The sequence below is a fragment of the Phyllostomus hastatus genome, unplaced genomic scaffold (assembly GCF_019186645.2).
Source record: "Phyllostomus hastatus isolate PE091 unplaced genomic scaffold, TTU_PhHast_1.1 phas_contig_5, whole genome shotgun sequence".
Classification (NCBI taxonomy): domain Eukaryota; kingdom Metazoa; phylum Chordata; class Mammalia; order Chiroptera; family Phyllostomidae; genus Phyllostomus; species Phyllostomus hastatus.
In genome coordinates, this window is record NW_025333897.1 from 3,172,164 (window position 1) to 3,195,097 (window position 22,934).

Consider the following 22,934-nt stretch of genomic DNA (forward strand, 5'->3'; position numbering starts at 1 on the left):
CTACTCATGTGGGCCTTTGTTTATTCTTCCTTTTCTAGTTCTTGTAGGTGTTAGGTTACATTGTTTATTTGAAAATTTTCCTTTTTTGAGGTATGCTTGTTTTGCTATAAATTTTTCTCTTAGAAATGCATTGGCTGTATCTCACATATTCGTGGTGATTGTGTTTTTATTTTATTTTCCTCAAACTATCTTTGGACTTCTTCCTTGATCTTGTTAACTTGTTCATTGTTCAGTAGCATGTGATTTAGCCTCCACGTGTTTGTTTTTCAGTTTTTTTTCTTTTCATTTCTAGTTTCTTACCATTGTCTTTGGGAAAGATATGTGATATGGTGGAATCTTCTAAATTTAATGAATATTGCTTTGTGGCCTAATGTGATCTATCCTGGAGAATGTCCCATGTGTACTTTAAAATAATGTATATTCTGATACTTTGGGGTGAAATGTTTTAAAATTATCAATTAAATCCATCTGGACTAATGTGTCATTTAAGACCACTGTTTCCTTTTTTATTTTTTCTTCTGTCTGGATGATCTCTTCATTAATGTTATTGGGGGTGTTAAAGTCCCCAGTATGACTGTATTACTGTTGATTTCTTTATTTATATCCATCAACATTTACTTTATATATTTAGGTACTCTTATGTTGGGTGACTACATGTTTACAAGGGCTATATCCTTTTCTTGGATTGATCCCTTTATCATTATGAAAATCCCTACTAATCAGGAGTGTCTAAACTTTTGGCATCTCTGGGCCATGATGGAAGAAGAAGAGTTTTCTTGGGCCACACATTAAATACACAAACACTAATGAAAACTGATGAGAAAAAAAAAGGTTTTAAGTAAATTTATGATTCTGTGTTGAGCCGCATTTATAACCATCCTGGGCCACATGTAGCCCATGGGCTGTGAGTTGGACATCCCTCCAGGCCTATTTTGTCTCTTTATAGCTTTTGTTTTAAAGTCTATTTTGTCTGATATAAGTATGGCTACCCCAGCCTTTTTCAGTTTCCATTTGCGTGAAATTTTTTTTCCGACCACTTACTCACAGTCTATGTTTGTCTTTCAGTGTGGATTGTGTCTGTTATAGGCCAAATAAAAATGGATGTTGTTTTTTATCCATTAAGCCACCCTATCTTTTCACTAGAACATTTAGTCTATTTATATTTAAAGTCATTATTGATAGTTATGCAATTATTACTATTTTAAAAATTGTATTCTGCTTGTTTTGTACTTCTGTTCCTTTTTTCTTCTCTTGTGTGTTGATGACTTTCTATAGTGTGATGTTTGGATTTCTTTCTCTTTATTTTTTGTGTATCTCCCATATATTTTTGGTTTATGGTTACCATGTGCTTCACATATATACCAAACTGTGTTTATAGCAGTCTTTTATAAGCTGATGTTCAGTTAAGTGTGAACATATTCTGTAATCACTACAATGTTTACTGATGCCTTCCTTGTTATGTTTTTGTAATTTTCTTTTTTACTTTTGTTTGTGTGTTTGTGTTCATCCTTTAATTTATTGTTGAAATCCCTTTAATGTTTCTTGTAATACTGGTTCAATGTTGATCGTCCTTAGCTTTTTCTTGTATGGGAAACTCTTTCTCTCTTCTTCAATTTAAATGATAGCCTTGTTGGTTAGAATACTCTTGGTTGTAGGTCCTTGCTTCTCATCACTTTCAGTATTTCACTCTATTCCATTATGGCTTGCAAAGTTTTTTTGAGAAATCAGCTGACAGTCTTATGGGAGCTTTCTTGTAGGTAACTAACTGCTTTTCTTTTGCTACTTGCAGGATTCTTTCTTTGTACCTTTGGCATTTTAATTATGATGTGCCTTGGTGTAGGCCTCTTTGGGTTCATCTTGTTTATGCTTGTCTATGCTTCCTGAAATTGTATGTCTGTTTTCTTAGCCTGGTAGGAAAGTTTTCACTTATCTTTCCTATAAATAGGTTTTTAATCCCTTTTTCTCTACTTTTCTTTTTTCTGGTACCCTTTTGGTGTTGGTACTCTTTATATTTTCCCTGAGGTCTCTTAAGCTATTCTCATTTTTAAAACTTACTCTTTCTTTTTGTTATTTGTTCGTTCCAATTGGGTGTTTTCTGCTACCCTGTCTTTAAGATTTCTGCTTCAATCCTTGGCTTCCTCTGTTTGGCCATTGATATTTTCTAACGTAATCTTCATTTTAGTTGTTATATTCTTCAGACTGACTCATTCTTTTGTTTTATGTTTTCTATCCTCTTTTTAATGTTTTTGTCTCTTTGTTGAAGTTCTCACTGAGTTCATCTATTCTTTTCTTAAGTTCATTGAGTATCCTTATAACCTGTTTGAACTATGTACCTGATAGATTTCTTGTCTCATTTCATTTAGTTCTTTTTCTATAGCTTTGTTCTGTTCTTTCATTTGGGACAAGTTTCTTTGTCTCCACATTTTGGCTGAAACTTTGTGTTTGTTTCTGTGTGTTAAGTGGATGTATTATCTCCCCATCTTGACAGAGTGACCTTATGTAGACAGCATCCTGTGGCATCTAGTGGTTCCATCTCCCTCTTTAGCAGAGCCAGGCACTCCACGGGTGTCCCTTGTGAGGGTTGTGTGTTCCTTCCTATTGTGGTTGGGTATCTTCCGCGAGGGTTGTGTGAGCCCTTCTGTTATCATTGAGCCTTAGTTGCTGTTGGCACATCAATGGTTAGGCCTTTAGTCTGTCTGGCTGTAAGGGCTTGTTGTGAATGCAGCTGACTAGTTGTTATGTGGGAGCTGACTCCACATAGTGGTTGTTGCTTTACTGGGTCTCTGGTGACAGCTGAGTTTGCTTTTTGGGTGTGTCATTTGTGCAACTGGTTGGGCAGTGCTCTGGTGTGGTTTGAAGCAGGATTCTGTGTGTGTTCATTTTGGAGCCTTTTTGGGAGGGACTTCTGTGCAGACCATCAGCCACCACTTTGTGCTGCTTGGTAGGAACTAAAAAGTGAACTGAGGCTGGTTGCTTCTTGTGCTGGGCTTCGGACCATTTGGTAGAAACCACAATATGCACTGAGGCCAGCCACCACTTGTGCCTGGTTTGTGGCTGCTTATTTGAAACTGCTTTCCATGCCAAGACTGGCCACCCTGATGACAGTCTTGGGACCGCCTGAAGGGAGTTATAGTGCAAGTTCAGACCAGTTGCTGCTTCTAATAGTCTAGAGCCACTTAGCAAGAACTGCAAGGCATGCTGAGGTTAGCTGCCACTTCTTTAGGATTGGTGACCTTTGTGAGATTTTGGGAAAGTTTGCAGTGTGATCTGAGGTAGGCTGATTATGTGGAGAGCCCCTTGAAGAGAAGAGGCTCAGGCTAAGAGAATAAGTTGGGTGGGGTGGGGTCTCAGGGAATCACTAGGATGGCGCAAATGGTTTTAGGCAGGTTAATGGAGAGCACAGATTTGGTCTCCACCTGCCTGCACTGGGCTGGCTGGGTGGAGGAAGGATCAGCAAAGGAACAGTGGTGCTTGTCATTGCTTGTCCACAGAGACAGTTGCCCCAACCCTTGCCCCTCCAGCCCTCTTCATGAAATTCGTGAATTTTGATAGTCCCTGCATGTCCCTGGAGCTTTCTCAGCTGTCCTCACTGCGCTTAAGTGAGTCTGTGCATGGTCCCTTTTAGACCTGTGCCTTGTTCTTTTGCAACCCTCATTCATTCTATGATGCAATGCACACTGGTTTTCACAGCTAAAAGTTATGGGGACTTCTCTTCCCTGCATAGGTTCCCTAGGCTGGAGAGCCAGGTATAGGTCTGGGACTCCTAACTCCTCAGGGTGGACCTTCAGAACTCAGTGACCCTTCCTGATTTTAAAAGATTTTATTTATTTATTTTTAGAGAGAGGGGAAGGGAGGGAGAACAAGAAAGAGAGAAACACCAATGTGTGTTTGCCTCGTGCGCCCCTACTGGCAACCTGACCCGCAACCAGGCATGTGCCCTGTCTGGGAATCCAACCAGTGACCCTTTGATTCTCAGGCTAGCACTCAATACACTGAGCCACACCAGCCAGGGCTCTTTCTGATTTTAAATCGACCCACCATAGGTGTGAATCCTCTGTTCTGCATCTCTGCTCCTCCTATCAGCCTCAGCTTGGCTTTTTCTTTGTAATTTTATATATGAAATCTGTCCAACTAATTTTCAGGTGGTTCTCATTGATGGTTGTTCTATAATTTAGTTGTAATTTGATATGGTCATGGGAGGAGGGAGCATAGTTTACCTATTCTGCCATCTTGACCGGGAGTCTCTAGGTTTACAGCTTCATGATATGACATCTGTATATTCTGTTATGTACTCAGGAAGCGAAATCAGGTTTTTTGCAGTTACCATGTATTTGACCGTCTTTACAATCTTTATTCTCCTCCCATCCCTCTGTTCCCAGGTGATCACCATTTTGTTATCTGTGTATATGGGTTGTTTTTTTAATTTGTTGCTTTTCTATACATCCCACATATGAGTAAAATCCTATGGTATTGTCCATTTATATCTGATTTATTTCACTTAGGATAATACTTTCAAGATCTATTCATATTGTCACAAATGGCAATTTTTCATTTTTTTCTTATAGTTAAGTAGTATTCCCTTCGATATATATATATATATACCATATCTTCTTTATCCATTCATCCAGTGAAGGACACTTAGGTTTTTTCCCCCTGTTTTTACTGTATTTTTTATTTTTTATTGTTGTTCAAGTACACTTTTCCCCCCACCCCTCCACACAACCCTAGCTCTCCCTACCTCCTTCCCCTGTTTCCACCCCACCTTGTTATTGTCCATGTGTCCTTTATAATTGTTCCTATAAACCCTTCACCCTTTTGCCCTATTATCCCCTTCCCTCCCCTCTGGTCACTGTCAGCCTATTGTCATTTTCAGTGTCTTTGATTATATTTTGCTTGCTTGTCTGTTTTATTGATTAGGTTCCTCTTAAAGGTGAGATCATATGGTATTTGTCTTTCACTGCCTGGCTTATTTCACTTAGCATAAGGCTCTCCAGTTCCATCCATGCCTTTGCAAAGGGCAGGAGCTCCTTTTTTCTTTCTGCTGCGTAAAATTCCATTGTGTAAATGTACCATAGTTTTCTGATCCATTCATTTACTGATGGGCACTTAGGTTGCTTCTAGCACTTGCCTATTGTAAATTGTGCCGCTATGAACATTGGGGTGCATAGGTTCTTTTGGATTGGTGTTTCAGGGTTCTTAGGATATAATCCTAGTAGTGGAATTGTCAGGTTAAAAGGCAATTCATTTTTAGTTTTCTGAGGAAATTCCATACTGTTTGTTCTCCACGATTGTGGAACCAGTCTGCATTCCCACCAACAGTGCACTAGGGTTCCTTTTTCTTCACAAACTCTCCAACACTTGTTTATTGCTTTCTTGGTGATGGCCATTCTTAGTGTAAAGTGGTATCTTATTGTGTTTTTAATTTGCATCTCTCTGATGGGTAGTGATGCTGAGCATTTTTTCATATGTCTCTGGGCCCTCTGTATGTCCTCCTTGGAGAAGTGTCTGTTCAGGTCTTTTGCCCATTTTTAAATTGGGTTGTTTGTCTTCCTGGAGTGGAGTCATGTGAGTTCTTTGTATATTTTGGAGATGAACCCTTTTCTGGGGTATCATTGGCAAATATGTTTTCCCATATGGTTGGTTCTCTTTTAATTTTAATGCTTTTTTTTTAGCTGTGCAGAAGCTTTATATTTTGATGAGACCCCATTTGTTTATTCTTTCCTTTATGTCCTTTGCTCTAGGGAACATATCAGTGAAAATATTGCTGCGTGGAATATCTGAGGTTTTCCTGCCTATTTTTTCCTCTCCAACTTCTATGGTGTCATGACTTATATTTAAGTCTTTTATCCACCTTGAATTATTTTTGTGTATGGTGTAAGTTGGTGATGGTTTCATTTCTTTGCATGTAGCTGTCCAGATGTCCCAACACCATTTGTTGAAGAGGCTATTATTACTCCACTTTATGCTGCTGCCCCCTTTGTCGAATATTAACTGACCAAAGAGACTTGGGTTTATTTCTTGGCTCTCTGTTCACTTTCTTTGGTCTATGTGTCTGTTCTTATGCTGGTACCAGACTGCTGTTTTTTGTTTTTTTTTTACAGTGGCGTTGTAATACACTTTGATATCAGGTATTGTGATCCCTCCTACTTCGTTCTTCTTTCTCAAAATTGCTGTAGCTATTTAGGGTCATTTATGGTTCCATATAAATTTTTGAAGTGTTTTTTCCATATCTGTGAAATAGGGCATTGTTATCTTAATGGGGATTGCATTGAATATATAAATTTCTTTGGGTACTGTGGACATTTTGATGATGGTAATTCTTCAGATCCATGAACATGATACAAACTTCTATTTGTGTCTTTCTTAATTTCTTCAGTGTTTGTATACTTTTCTGATTACGGGTCTTTTACCTCCTTGGTTAGGTTATTCCTAGGTGCTTCATTTTTCTTGTTGCTGTATATCAAATGGGATTTTTTTTTCCTGATTTCTGTTTTTGGTATTTTATTGATAGTGTACAAAAATGCCTTTGATTTCTGAATATTGACTTTGTATCCTGTTTTGCCAAATTCACTTATTAGGTTGAGTAGTTTTTTTGGTGGAGTCTATAGGATTTTCTATGTACATTATCAATGGCAGTTTTGCTTTCTCCTACCCAATTTGGGTGCCTTTTCTTTTTTTCTTTTTCTTTTTTTTTTTTTGTCTGATTGCTGTGGCTAGGATTTCCAATACTATGTTGGACAGGAATGGTTAAAGCGGACATCATTGTCTTGTTCCTGATCTTAGTGTGAAAGCTCTAAGTTTTTGACCATTGAGTATGATGTTGATTATAGGTTTGTCATATATGGCCTTTATTAGGTTGAGGAATGCTCCCTCTATTCCTACTTTGCTAAGTGTTTTTATCATAAATTCATGCTATACCTTATCAAATGCTTTTCCTGCATCTGTTGATACATTCATGTGATTTTTAATTGTCTTTGGTTTTGTTTATATGATATATTATGTTTATTGATTTGTGAATAGTGTGCTACCCTTGCATCCCTGAGATGAATCCCACTGGATCATGGTGTGTGATCTTTTTAATGTATTGCTGGATGTGGCTTGCCAATATTTTGTTGAGGATTTTAGCATGTATATTCATCAGCGATATTGGCCTGTAGTTTTCTTTCTTTGTTGTGTCTTTATCTGGTTTTGGGATTAGGATGATGCTGGCTTCATAAAAAGAGTTTCAGACTCTTCCATCTTCTTGGGTATGTTGGAATAGTCTGTTAGCTCTTCCTTAAAGGGTAGGAGTTAGCTCTTCCTTAAATGCTTAGTAAAAAACTCCTGTGAAACTCTCCTGTCCAGGCTTTTCTGTGCAGGGAGTTTTTTGATTACTACTTTGATTTCATCAGCTATTATAGGTGTATTCAGGCTTTCTGCTTCTCCTTCATTCAGTCTTGGAAGATTTTTTTTCTAGAAATTTGTCCATTTCACCTAGGTTTTCAAATTTCTTGGCATATAGTTCTTCATAGTAATTTTTTACAGTCTTTTGTAGTTCTGTGGTATCAGTTGTAAACTCTCCTCTTTCATTTCTGATTGTGTTTATTTGGGTCCTATCTCTTTTGTTTTTCTTGATGAGTCTGCTTAAAGGCTTGTCGATTTTGTTTATCTTTTCAGAGAACCAGTTCTTGGATTTATTGATCCTTAGAATTGTGCTTTTAGTCTCTATGTTGTTTAATTCTACTTTGATCTTGGTTATTTCCTTCCTTCTACTTGCTCTGGGCTGTCTTTGTTGTTTTTTCTCTAGTTCTTATAGGCGTAGGGTGAGGTTGTTTATTTGAAATGTTTCTTTTTTAGGTAGGCCTGTATCTCTATGAACTTCCCTCTCAGGACTGCCTCCGCTGTGTCCCATAAGGTTTAGATTGTTGTGAATTCATTTTCATTAGTTTCCAGAAATGTTTTTATTTCTTCCTTGATCTCATTATTAACCCATTCATTGTTTAATAGCATACTATTCAATCTCCATGAGTTTGATGTTTTTGAATTTTTTCCTTGAAGTTGGTTTCTAGCTTTAGTCCCTTGTGGTCAGAGAAAGTGTTTGTTATGATTTCAATTTTCTTGATTTTGTTGAGGCTTGTTTTGTGTCCTATCATGTGGTCTATCTTTTAAAATGTTCCTGTTGAACTACTATAAAGGACACATGGACAAAACCAAGGGGTGAGTGGAAACAAGGGAGGGAGGTGGGTTTGGCTGTGGTGTGGTATGGTGTATTGGTGGGAGGAAAATGCAGACAACTGTAATTGAACAGTAGTAAAATAATTTTAAAAAAGAAAATGTTCTATGTGCATTTGAAAAGAATGTGTATTGCTTCTTTGGGATGAAAGGTTCTATATAGATCAGTTTAGTCAGTTTGATCTAGGATATTGTTCAATGCCACAATATCTTTGTTGATATTTTGTTTGGAAGATCTATCCATTTTTGACAGTGGGGTGTTAAAATCCCCTACTATAATTGTGTTGTTGTCAATATCTTTTTTGCCATCCTCTAACATTTTCTTTATATATTTGGGTGCTGCTATGTTGGGTGTATATATTTACAATGTTTATGTCTTCTTGATGGAGTCTTCCCTTAAGTATTATGAAGTGGCCTTCTGGGTCTCTTTTTATGGCCCTTGTTTTGAAGTCTCTTTTGTCTGGTATGAGTATTGCTACCCTGGCTTTCTTTTCCTGTTCATTTGCTTGGAATATTTGTTTCTAGCCCTTCGCTTTCAGCCTGTGTAGGTCTTTTGTTCTGAGGTGGGTCTGTTGTAGGAAGCATATGCGTGGGTCATGTTTTCTCATCTATTCAGCTATTCTATATCTTTTGATTGAAGCATTTACCAGTAATTCATTTACATTTAAGGTTATTATTGATAGGTACTTATTCGTTGCCATTTTACTTCCTTCGTACCTGTGTTCCTCTTCTCTCTCTCAATCTTTCTTCTTGTTCTCAAAGTACACCCTTTAACTTCTCTTGCAGTGCTGCTTTGGTGGAGGTGTATTCTTTGAGGCTTCTTTTGTCTGGGAAACTCCTTATTTGGCCTTCCATTTTAACTGAGCACCTTGCTGGACAGAATAGTCTCAGTTGCAGGCCTTTGGTTTTCATTACTTAGAATATTTCTTGCCATTTCCTTCTGACTTGCAGTGCTTCTATTGAGAAGTCAGCTGGTAGTCTTATTGGGACTGCCTTGTATGTTACTTCCTGTTTCTCCCTTGCTGCCTTTAAGATTCTCTCTTTGTCTTGGAATTTTGCCATATTAATTATGATGTGTCTTGAGTGGGCCTCTTTGGGTTCCTCTTGATTGGGACCCTCTGAGCTTCCTGGATTTATGTGACTTTTTCTCTCACCAAATTAGGGAACTTTTCCATCATTACTTTTTTAAACAGGTTTTCTATCCCTTGCTCTTCTTCTCCTTTTGGTATCCCTATTATATGGATATTATTACATTTCATGTTGTCACTCAGTTCCCTTAATACCTCTTCATTCTTTGTGAGTCCTTTTTCCTTTTCTTGCTCTTTTTCTGGGTGTTTTTTTCTACCTTGTCCTAGAGCTGTGCTTCTTCTGTACTGCTTTTGATTCCTTCTACTATGTTCTTCAATTCAGAAATTATATTATTTTTTTCCTGTTGGCTCTTGTTGATAGTTTCTATTTCCTTTTTCATGTTGATAGAGTTTGATGTGAGTTCATCATAGTTTCCCTGTAGTTTTTGGTATTTCTCTGTGATCTCATTGATCTTTCTTACAACCATTGCTTTGAAGTCAATGTCTGATAGCCTTGCTTCTATTTCATTTAGCATTCTTTGTGAGGCTTCCTCCTTTCATTTCGTTTGGGGTTTGTTTCTTTGTCTTTGCATTGTTTGTGAGATTCTTCTCGTTAGCTTCTGCTTCTTAAATTCATCTGCTGACTCCCTGTATTTGTGGTGTTAACTTCCATGGTAGGAGACCTGTTAGACTCAGTGGTGCAGTCTCCTTAATCTCCCGATCTTGCTACTCTTGGGTTGTCATTTATGTTGGTTCTCTGGATATAATTGGGTTTGATTGTCATTGGGTCTTTCTTTGATGGGTCCTTCCCTCCAGCTGGTTAACTGAGGGTCACTCTTCCCACCACGTCTTGTATGTTGTCAGCACCATTTACTGAAGAGAATTTTTTTCTGTTGTACATCTCTGGCTCCTTGTTCAGCATTTATTTGCCTATTTACATGTGGGGTGGTTGGCTCTCATTTTTATTCCATTGGTCCGTAGTCTATTTTTCAGCCAATATTATAGTGTTTTGATACTATAGCTTTGCAGTATAGTTTGAAATCAGTGAGTGTGATACCTCCAGCTTTGTTTTTTATCTCAGGATTGCTTTGGCTAATCTGGATCTTTTGTGGTTCCATATAAATTTGAGGATATTTTGTTCTGTTTCTGTGAAAAATGCCATTGGGATTGCATTAAATCTGTATATTGCTTTAGGTAATAATGCCATTTTAACAGTGTTACAGTCCATGAACACAGAATATCTTTCCATTTGTGTGTGTGTTTTAAGTTTCTTTCATCAATATCTTGTAGTTTTGAGTGTACTGGTCCTTCATTAACATTTTTTCTGATGTATTCTTTTTGTTGCAATTTTAAATGGGACTGTTTTCTTTATTTCTTTTTCTGGTATTGTATTCTTAGTATATAGGAAAAGAAGAGATTCTGTACATTGATTTTGTAATTTGAAACTCTTGCTGTGTTTGCTTATTGTTTCTAAGTTTTTTGGTGGGGACTTTAGTGTTGTCTATACATAGAATCATATTGTCTGCAGATAGTGACAGTTTTATGTTTTTTTTTTTCCCAATTTGGATACCTTTTATTGTTTTCTTTTGCCCGGTTGCTCTGGATATGCCTCCCATTTCTCTGCTGAATAACACTGGTGAGAGTGGGCATCCTTGTCTTGTTTGTGATCTTAGAGGAAATGCTTTTAGTTTTTACCATTGAGTATGTTAGCTGAGAGGGTTTATCATAAATGACCTTTGTAATGTTACAATAACTTCTATATTCATTTTATTGAGAGTTTAAATCATAAATGTATGTAATATCTTGTCAAATTCTTTTTCTGTTTTTAAGATTTTATTTATTTTTAAAGAGAAAGGAAGGGAGGGAGAAGGAGAGGGAGAAAAACATTGTTGTGTCAGAGAAACATTGATCAGTTGCCTCTTGCAAAACCCAGCAGGGGACCTGGCCCACAACTGAGGCATGTGCCTTGACCAGGAATAGAAATGGCTTTGTGGGACAACACCCAAAGCACTGAACCACTCAGGTCAGGGCCAAATGATTTTTCTTCCTCTATTGATATGATGATATCATTTTCATCTTTTATTTTCTTAATGCAGTGTATCACATTGATTGATTTCAGGATGGTGAACAAACTGCCTGTGCATCCTGGAATGACCTCCTCCTGAATGTGATATATGATCCTTTTAATGTATTGTTCTTTTCCATTTGTTTAAGATCTTTGCATTTATGTTCATCAGTGATATTGGCATGCAGTTTATTTTTGTGTGTATGGTTGTTGTCTGGTTTTAGTATCAGGGTAATGGGTAATGTTGGCCTTGTAAAATGCATTAGGAAGTTTTCCCTCTTCAGTTTTTTGGAAGATATTAGGAAGGATTATTAAATGTTCTTTGAGTTTGATAAGATTCACCAGTAAAGCCATATGGTTCTGGGCTTTTGGTTTAGAGGGAGGTTTTTGATTACTGTTTCAGTTTCCTTGCTAGTGGTTGATCTAGTTAGGCTTTCACATTCTTCATGATTCAGTCTCAGGAGGTTGTATATTTCTAAGAATTTGTCACTTATTCGAGGTTGTGGAATTTGGTGGTGTATAGCCTTTCTTAGTATTCTTGTGTGGTCCTTTGTATTTCAGTGGTGTTTGTTGTAACTTATCTATCACTTCTGACTTTATTTTTGGTTTTGGTAGAAGAGCTCTCTTGTAATTCAGGTCTTGTGGTGATAAATTCTCTCAGCTTTTGCTTGTCTGGAAAATCTTTTGTATTTCCTTCATATGTAAAGGATGACTTTGCTGGATATATTATCTTTGCCTGATGGTTTCCTTTTTGCAATATTTTGAATATTCCTTTTCATTCTCTCTTGACTTGCAATGTTAGAAATAGAAAATCTGATGATACTCTCTCTAGTGGACTTTCCTTGGTAAGTTACAGTCTTTCTTCCCCTGGCTACTTTGAGAATACTTTGTCATTAATTTCTGACTATTTGAATAATATGTGTCTTGGAGGAGGACCTTTTGTGTTGATATAATTAGGTGATCTGTTAGCTTCCCTTATTTTAAAGTCCAGTACTTTCCATAGGCTTGGGAATTTCCATCAATATTGTTTTTTGGAGTAGGCTCTCTGTTCCTTTCTCCCTCTCTTTTGTTCTTCTACCCATTATTCTTATATTGTTCTTTTAATGCAATCAGATAGTCATCATAGAGTTTTTAAAAATTTTTTAAACTCTTTATCTCTCTTCTTCCTTGGTCATTTCTAGGTTTCCATCTTTGAGCTTGCTAATTCTCACTTCTTGTTTTCGCTATTTCTAATGCTCTCTAATGTATTCCTCATCTCATTTATTGATTTATTTAGCTCCGGAATTTGTTTTTTTATAGTTTCAGTATCTTTGGTAAAGTACTCTTTTTGTTTATTAATTGTATTCCTGAGCTCATTGAACAGCTTTTCTGAGTTTTCTTGTGTCTCACTGAGTTTCTTCATAGCTGCCATCTTGAGTTATCTGTCATTTAAATCACATTCTTCCATGACTGAGTTTGATTTACTAAAGACTTTTTATTTTGTTTTTGATGCTCCCAGGTTACTTTGGTTTTTCATGGTACTTAGTGGATTGTGTATGTGTCTGCACATCTGAGGTAGTTTAAATATTGTTTTACTCTGTACATTTTAGCAGGTTGATAGGTAGGGTACTTTCTCTTGTTTTCCAATAGAAGGTGCTATAGCACAGCTTTTGCTTACTATCACCTGCACTTTTTGCACCTCTGGGATTATGGTGGAGTGACATTGCTTTGGTTAAGGAAAATGTCATGTAACCACCAGTTTGGTGGGAGTCCCCTCTTTTACAGGCTTGCCTCAGTTACAGGACACCATTATGTGGAGGAATGTGGTGAACAGTAGAGAACTGGTTTTGTGAGCTCACAGCACTACTTCCTTTTTAATAATGGCCACTGACCCCACTGTGTTTTTGGAGATGTCTGCACTGTCTGCAGTGGCTCTGCCACGATTGTCTTGTCCTCCCTCTCATTCCACACTCTCTCATCATTCCAATGTGCCTTCAGAGATTCTGATATATGGATCTTTCAGGTGTGGGGGTTTGTTGAGCAGGGGATCCTTTGTTAAGCTATAGTTGTCTGATTTGTAAATTTAAGGGGAGTAACCAAATAACACTTTTTAAGTTTTGAAAAGTAAATGTAAAGCAACCTTTTCTTTCCTTCTCTTCTTTTCTTATTTGTATCCAAAGACTCCCTCAACCTCATCAAATCCCTTAGCTTTAAATGTCACCTATATGTTGCTGACTCCTAAATTTACATATTTAATCCTAATATCTTTTCAGAACTCCATATTTGAACATATACTTGTCTACTCAACATCTTTTTTATATCAAATAATTCAAAACAAATTCTTGATACTTTCTCCCAAATTTGCTTCTCTGTAAGCAGCACATTCATTGCTCTAGGTGTTCAGGTAGAACACTTGATTTCCTTGACTTCTCTTTGTCATATTACATGTTCAATCCAATGATATCTCACATCTCACTTTCTCCACCTCTTTCTCCATAATCATCTTGTCTGAGCCATATGGATTATTTCTGTAGCCTCCTAACTTCTATCTACCCAGCTTTTGTACTTTCCCATTATCTGTTATCTTTTAATTTTAATGAAAATCCAAATGATTCATTTTTAAACAAAAATCAAATCTTTTAATGCTGCTTTTTATAACCCTCCAATGGCTTCTCTGCTGAGAGTAAAAGTCAATTTTTTTTAAATGGCCAAAACTAAGATTTCTCTTGTCATTTATCTTTGAGACTAGAGGGTTTTTTTTTCATTCATGTAAACTATAGGCCCAATTTTGTGAAGTTTTTTTCTTAATCCCTGACCTATTGTTGGTCCAAAGACTTGTCTCTTGGATTTTTAAAAAAATTATTGTACTTTTCCCATTACCATTTAACCCCCTTATCCCCCCAGCCCCCTGAAATCACCACACTGTTGTACATGCCCATGAGTCTTTTTTTCCTTCTTGCTCAATCTCTCCACCCCCTAACCTCCCTTGTCCCAATAGCTCTCATCCTGCTTTCTATATCTATGAGTCTCTCTCTGTTTTGCTTGTTAGTTCAGTTTGTTCATCAGATTTCACATATAAGTGAAATCATACTGTATTGCCTTTCTCTGACTGGCTTATTTCACTTTTTTAGATCATTTAAGATAAGCAATTGAAGACTGTAAATGTCCTGAGGTTATGCTGGTTTTATTTTTTTTTTAATTATATTTTATTGATTATGTTACCACAATTGTCCTGATTTTTTCCTCCTTTATCCTGCACCCCCTACTCCCTCAGGCAGTCCCCCCACCATTGTTCATGTCCATTGGTCATGTGTATAAGTTCTTTGGCTACCCCATTTCATATACTGTACTTTATGTCCTCATGGTTATTCTGTGACTACTTATTTGTACTTCTTAATCCCCTCACCTCTTCACCGATTTCTCCACACCTCCCTCCCACCTGGCAACCATCAAAATGCCCTTTGTATCCATGATTCTGTCTGTGTTCTTCTTGTTTGCTTAGTTTGTTTTTTAGATTTAGATTAGTTTGTTGATATGTGTGTATTTTTTGCCATTTTATTGTTTTAAAGCATGTTTACTATTTTAGTTTTTGATTCTTGTTTCATTGTGAATCTTCTTTACTTTCTTTTAAATTTTACATATTTTAGAATGTTGTCATGTTTTATTCAATAGATTGGTGTTCTTCTGGAAATCTGATGTACTATCTACATATAAAGTGTATCCACTGTTACAGTCATAATATACAACAGTTCCATTACACTCTCAAATTCCTTCATGCTGTCCTCTTGTTGTCAACTCCTCCCCCTCACCAGCCTGTGGAAAATTGACATATTTCCTATCCCTATTGTTTTGTCTTTTCCAGAATGTCATGTAAGTGGAATCAAAATATATATTCTTGGGGTCTGGTATTTTTCACTTAATAAAATATGTTTAAGATTATCCATATTGTTGCATGAATCATTAGTTTGTTTCTGTTTATTGCTGAATAATGTTCCATTGTATGGAAATATCAAAGTTTATTGATTCATTCGCCTTTTGAGTAACATCTGGGTTTTTACTTCTGGGCAATTATGAATAAAGCTGCTGTAATCTTTGTTGTATAGATCTTTGGACACGAGTATAAATACCTCTGATTATGACTGCTAGATTGTATGTGAAGTGTGTGGTTAACTTTATTAAAAAAGACAACCTACCAAACTGTTTTTCATCATGGGTGCAGTTTTTCATTCCCATTAGCAGTGTATGAGACTTTTTTGTTCTTTTTTTTTATATTTCCATCCAACATCTTTTTTTTTTTTTAAGATTTTATTTATTTATTTTTAGAGAGGGAAGGGAGGGAGAGAGAGAGAGAGAGAGAAACATCAATGTGCAGTTGCTGGGGGTTATGGCCTGCAACCCAGGCATGTAACCTGGCTGGGAATCAAACCTGGGACACTTTGGTTCCCAGCCCGCACTCAGTCCACTGAGCTATGCCAGCCAGGGCCCAACATATTTTTTAACATAGAATTTCTTGAACTTTATTACTCCAGACTCCTTCCATTATGGTCAATAATTGCTTTTTTCCTTTTCTCCTTCATCCCAAACATTATATACGATTACAGAAGCTTTTTCTTATATGTCTTTGACCTGTATCAATGCCTCAGAAATTACAAAGATATTCTTCTTGGATGAACAAATAAATTGGCTTTGGATAAGAAAGTAAATAGGAGAAGATATGAGACAGGGTGTAAAGAAACAAAAGAGACTGAGAAGTAATGATCAATGAAAGCAACTTGCTATTCTGGTTGAAAAGAATAGGGAGAACTAAAGAAGATAACCAAGGCTAGTATCTAAGAAGCATTATGCAAGAGGGAAAGCAATTGGTGAGGTATTTATACTCTTTTTTTTTTTTTCATTTCCACTTTAGATTTACTATGGATGTACTTTTATTTCCCTTTGTTAGGAGGTATTGAGGAAACCACAGATGAACAGTTTCTAATTAATTTACCATGAGGGTGAGGAAAGGTTTACTATAGAAGGACAACACAAGAGTATGTAGGAGTAATAGACTGTTGGGTATCATTACTGTGGTGGTAGGTACATGACTTCATTCCTTATAGGGCTGTTTCTTTTATCTGTTTTCTCTTGTTTTTCAATTATTTTTGTATCTTCACATAGTTATTTGTTGAGTGCTCTACATTAGAAATAAAAATTACAAAATTATTTAGAAGACTTGGATGATTTCATTCATCTTCAATGAAGATTTAGGTTTGCTTATGGCAAGCAATTTTTAATTATTTTAATCCAAATTTCTGGGTTTGAAATCATTCAAATATGATTTATCTACATACAGACTCTGTCCAGAGTCGTCTACTGTTTCTCCCTTGTTTTTCATGGTAGGCCTGAGAGTTCCTATCCCAATGTACGGAGAATTAATGTTGGGCCCCATGCTACAGTTATTGTTGCCCAAGCTCTATAAAATAAATGGTCTAAAACACTGCCTAGTTTATTCACTTCTCAGTTGCCTTTTCCAGATTGTAAGACTTCCTTCAGGGGACAAGTAACCACCAAATGTTTAGGGTTTTTCATATGAGTTTTCATATTTTTCAACTTTTAGCCCATTAATTCTTTATTTCAATATTAACTTTTTAATGCTTTCAGTCAGGTACCTTTTATATTTTGTCCAATTTGTGTAATTACTCTCATCTGGAAGGTTAGTCTAAAGTACTTAGCCTTCTGTTACCAGAAATGGGTGTTTAAAATTCAGGAACTTATATTTAAATTAAAACCTAAAGGATGAGAAGAACTGTATAGAGTATCTAATATAGAGCAGTTCAAAGATGTGGAACCAGCTCTAACTAGTCTTAAGTTCAGATTGGATGTATGACTTTTTTGGAGCTAAAAGAAATCGAGTATGTTTGGAAAATAGCAAAGCAGAAAAGATTCATGGGGAAATCAGATACATAAGTAGGGACCAGACTATGAAGGGCTTTGAAGGGCTTTGTCAAAGTCATGAAAACCATTTGGATTTTATTCTAAATTTAATTTGAAAGTCATTTAAAAGTTCCAGTCAGAGATAGCAAATCACAATCTGAATCTGAATGAGAATCAGTTGGTGGAATGTATTAAAACTAAAGGTTTTCACAATCTTTTTCTGATTCACTAGATTCAGATCCAGTTAGTCTGGTGTGTTATCTGGGTATCTTTAATTTTAACAGACTTCCCAGGTGAGTTTGATTCCCACCAAAGTTTGAGATTCACTGACTTAAAAAAAATTGCTTAATCTCTCCCCTTATCTTCTCAGATTTTTCATTATTCTCTCATCTCCTATGTACCTTTTTTTACATGTTAATATATGAGGTCATTCTTAGCTGATATTTTTTTCAAATTCTAGGTAGCAACATATTACTGCAACACGAAATTAGTGAACTTTGATTATGCATGTTTATGTGTGTGAGAGAGAAAACTAGAATAGAAAGCATATAGGTATTGCTTTATGCAACTATAAATGTTGCAGACTGTGATGTGAAAAGTAACTAGGTATTACTATAGGTCATAGTAAACAACTTTTTATAAACATAATGTAGTCCATATATTTTTCATGGGTATAATTTCCCTATATGCATTTTTTCCTATGTAGTCCTTTTTACTATTGAAGTTCTACTTCTGAAATGACAACTAACATTTTTTATTGTTTTTTATCTTTCAGATTTGCCTTCAAGGTGTGCAAATAAATACTTACCTCCAAGAAAGGACACTTATGAAACAGAATTATCCCAATGGGAAATGAGTAACAGGCTTGAAAACTATGATCTTAAGGAGTCCAGTTCTAGAGATTATTTGAAAGTCAGAGGCACATTGGAAAATCAAAAGGAATATTTCAGTCAAGTAATGATCTTATATGAAAAAATGTCCATTTTCAATCAGCATACTTACTTATCTCAATATCCCACATGTCATTTTGAGAAACCCTATAAATGTAAGGAATGTGGGAAGGCCTTTAGACGAGCTTCCCACTTAACTCAACATCAGAGTACTCATACAGGTGAAAAACCCTATGAATGTAAGCAGTGTGGGAAAGCCTTTAGTCGTGATTCACAGCTCAGTCTTCATCAGAGACTTCATACTGGCGAGAAACCCTATGCATGCAAGGAATGTGGGAAAGCGTTTACTCAGAGTTCACAACTTATTTTACATTATAGAATTCATACTGGTGAAAAACCGTATAAGTGTGAACAATGTGGGAAAGCCTTTATTCGTAGTTCACAACTAACCCGACATCAAAAAGTCCATACTGGTGAAAAACCTTATGAATGTAAAGAATGTGGGAAGGCCTTTACTCAGAACTCACAACTTACTCTGCACCAGAGACTTCATACTGGCGAAAAACTCTATGAATGTAAAGAATGTAGTAAGGTCTTTACTCAGCTTTCACAGCTTATTCTGCATAAGAGAATTCATACTGGTGAAAAACCCTATCAATGTAAGGAATGTGGGAAAGCTTTTATTTGTGGCTCACAGCTTTCTCAACATCAGAAAATTCATAATGGGGAAAAGCCATATGAATGTAAAGAATGTGGGAAGGCCTTTATTCGTGGCTCATTACTTATGCAACATCAGAGGATTCATACTGGTGAAAAACCCTACAAATGTGAACAGTGTGGGAAAGCCTTTATCCGTGGTTCACAGCTTACTCAACATCAGAGAATTCATACCAATGAGAAGCCCTATGAATGTAAGGAATGTGGAAAGACCTTTAGTCATGGTTCACAACTTACACAACATCAGAGAATTCATACTGGTGAAAAACCCTATCAATGTAAGGAATGTGGAAAAGCTTTCAACAGAGGCTCACTCCTTACCCGGCATCAGAGGATTCATACTGGTGAGAAACCCTATGAATGTAAAGAATGTGGAAAGACCTTTAGTCGTGGCTCAGAACTTACTCAACATGAGAGAATTCACACTGGTGAGAAACCCTATGAATGTAAGGAATGTGGAAAATCCTTTATTCGTGGCTCACAGCTTACTCAACATCACAGAATTCACACTGGTGAGAAACCTTATGAATGTAAAGAGTGTAGAATGGCCTTTACTCAGAGTTCACATCTTTCTCAACATCAAAGACTTCATACTGGTGAGAAACCCTATGTATGCAATGAATGTGGGAAGGCCTTTGCTCGTGGCTTACTGCTTATACAGCATCAGAGAATTCATACAGGTGAGAAACCTTATCAGTGTAAGGAATGTGGGAAGGCCTTTATCCGTGGTTCACAGCTTACGCAACACCAGCGAATTCACACTGGAGAAAAACCTTATGAATGCAAGGAATGTGGGAAGGCTTTTAGTCATGGTTCTCAACTCACTCTACATCAAAGAATTCATACTGGTGAGAAGCCCTATGAATGCAAAGAATGTAGAAAAGCCTTCACTCAGAGCTCACACCTTTCTCGACATCAGAGAATTCACACTGGTGAGAAACCATATCAGTGTAAGGAATGTGGAAAGGCCTTTACTCGTGGCTCACAACTAACTCAACATCAGAGAATTCATATCAATGAGAAATCTTTTAAATATAAGGAAAGTGGGATAGACTTTACTCATGGTTCACAAGTTTATATATGAATTTTTTGAATCTTTGTGATTTATACAGGCAGACTTCTGTGGTCATTAATCCATTATCATCAAAGAATTCTTAAAATTTGAATATGGGGGACTTGCTTCATAAAGCTCAGCATCACTGAATTTATGTAGGGAAAGATAATGTAATCCATATAGAAAAATCTATGATTACTGAAAACCAATTAAACATTAACAAATTTTAATAGACAGTAATTTGTTAGTATAGTAAATATAGGAAGGACTTTAGCCATAGCACGTCTTGACTATCAGTTGCCTTCCTTTGTGACATTGATGATTAACCTCCATTTTCGTTTAATCATTTGTAAGAAAATATACCTTCCTTATCAGATTCTTGAAAGTATTGTGTGAGTTATTACATATAAAGCTTTTAGAACAGTGCCTTAAACATATCATATCACAAATATTAGCTGTCATTATAGTGTTAGATAATTTGCATGAGAGGAGATTTATAAGTATAGTGAATATTGAGAAATCTTTCATTTAACACTTAACCTCAATTATTTGAGTGGGAGCACTGTATGGTATAATAAACATGAGAAAGCTTTCATTCAGATTTCATCCAATATACTATAAAAGGAAATTCATGCTATACAAAAAAGCATTGTAAATTCAACCAGTGGATAGTTGAAGAGGTGTTAATTGTAACAAAGTCCCAAAACTCATAATTTCTACTGTTTCTGACCACAATTTAAGAATATTATTTAGAAATGAAAAAAAAATGGATAGCCAAAATAAATCTTTCTACTTGGAACTTTTTTTAAATTTAGGTTTACAGCTTTTGATTAAACTAAAAATAAAAGCTGACGTTACAGACTATTTTGCAATGAAGAAATGAGTCTGGGTCAGAGACTGCTGTTTTTCTGTCTGATGTCCATTTTCCTTCTTTACTAACAGAATTCTTGGTTGAAAACCTGTGTCAGATTCCCTTGCAGATCAACAAAGTGGAAGTGGTATTTGTATGAGTATGACATTTAGGAAATCTTTTTTTTCCTCTCTACTTCATTTTTATCTTTTTGTTTACAATGTGGACATTTAATCTGCAGCTCTGGCAGTTTTATGGGAATTTTGAGAATGGTATTAAGGATGGTGGAGCAGACGCACAGAACAAATATACACCTCTGCCAATTTAATGGAACAGCCATAACAACTCTGGTCTTCTTGCTTCCTGTATTTCTTTATATAAAAATGAAAATAAATTTATTTGTTGATGCAGTTGTCATTTTCTTATTAAGGCTATAAAATTTTGTATCTCAGTGTGGAGTGCTGTGGGCAAAGAAATCTCAAATGTGGCATTGCCTTTGGGCTATGGAGAAAGAATCCATGTATCTCAGACTAGAAAACTGAAGATTGTTTTTATACACAGACATTTGGTCAGACTCCTACTCTCTCTCACAAGGCATATCTTGTGCCAATCAAGACTGTTACATTAGAAGAAATGATGGGAGTGATTCAGAATGCTGCTTGTTTTATTTGGTAATGTTTTGTGAAAAACTCAAATTAGGGTTAACTACAAGGACTGCTAACATTTAAAACAATATTGTTTTGTTAAGAGATGCAGGTGCTCAATCCAGGTTGATGGTAAATTTCAGAACCTTGATCCTTGTTGGATTCAAAACCCAAACTGATTTTCTTTAACTGAGGCCACTTAACAATGATTTAAAGTGGCAGCCTAAACAGGAAATGAGACCATTGCCCATCCTTGCAAAGGCAGTGAGTTTATTAGCAGCAAAAATAAATTGCTTCCCCCAAAACTACTCTCTTATTATTATGTTTGCTATATTTCAGGCACTGTGTAAGGTGTTTGGGATATATCAATGAGCAATTTAGCAGGAGGTGATAGAATACTACATTGTAGAGTATGTTAGAACTTGTTATGGGGGGAAAATTCAAAAGAAGTTGAGGGGGATATGACATTTTAGGTTGCTATATGAAATAGAATAATCAGGGTAAACCATGGAGAAGGAAAGATCTGAGTCAAGATTTGAAGGGGTGAAGGAATAAATCAGTGGTTATTTAAGGGAAGAGCATTCCAGGCAGAGAAGAGGCCCCATAATGAGACGATGGTAGTGTATTTGGGCAACAGCAGTGAAGCTTACTTGTAAACGTTTGTGCTAGTGGGTGATTGATAAAGGAGGTCAGAGAGGTAATGACCAGCCACATCCTGTAAGTTACTGTAAGCATTTTGTATTTCACTGAAGTAAATGTGCAGCTCCTGGAGAGTGTTAAGTAGAGGACATGATCTGATATGTTTCTGTGGTGTTTAAAAACACACAAAACTTAAGTGGTGGTGAGCAGGAGGCTATGGCATTAATTCAGATAAATGATGGTAGTGGCTCAGACCAGAGTGGTAACAATGGTGAGAAGTGGTTGGAGTCTACAGATACATGGTAGCTATGATGGAGGAAGCCATATTTGTGTAGGGGGTAGATGTCAGGTGTGAAAAAAATGCCCAGAGTGAGTTTGACCCAAAAGTTTTGGTATCAAGTAACTGGAAAGATGCTCTCATCAACTGAGATGGGGAAAGCTGCAGTTCCACCAGGTGTGTAGGGAAGATTGGAAATTCAATTCTGAACATGGCTGGGTTTGATGTGTCTTTTAGACACAAAATCACAATATTGAGTAAGCACTGGGATGATCTAGCTTGTACAGTCAAACCTTGGTTCTTGAATGACTCTCATCTTGAACAGTTCGGTTTTCAGCCAAGTTGTTTGTGGGAAGAAATGTCAGCTGTTGAATACAACTTTGGTTCTTGACCCAACAACCCTTTCATGCTGATACCTGTGGGAAAATGAATCTGTTTTTTTAAAAATTGCATCTCAAACTGTATTCTGAAATAAATTAAATTTCAGAACCAAGGTTCCACTGTACTATTTATTGTAGAGGTTGTTAATTTGGTAGTTATTACCTATACTTATTTAAAATCATGAGGCAGAATATGATCATTAAGGACCTGAATGTAGAGAGAGAAAGGACTGACCCCACCCCCCTTA

General features: G+C 36.4%; 1 protein-coding gene across 3 annotated transcripts in view; it reads left to right on the forward strand.

Annotated features, from left to right (window-relative positions):
- LOC123823653 (zinc finger protein 420) overlaps positions 1–21,150 on the forward strand; it is a 32,305-nt gene extending 11,155 nt beyond the window's left edge. For all 3 annotated transcript variants that reach the window (XM_045846592.1, XM_045846593.1, XM_045846595.1), the window contains one exon: positions 18,011–21,150. In XM_045846592.1, the coding sequence (XP_045702548.1) occupies positions 18,011–19,926 (1,916 nt within the window). In that variant the 3' untranslated portion in view covers positions 19,927–21,150. The remainder of the gene's footprint in view (positions 1–18,010) is intronic.
- The last annotated feature ends 1,784 nt before the right edge of the window (positions 21,151–22,934 follow it).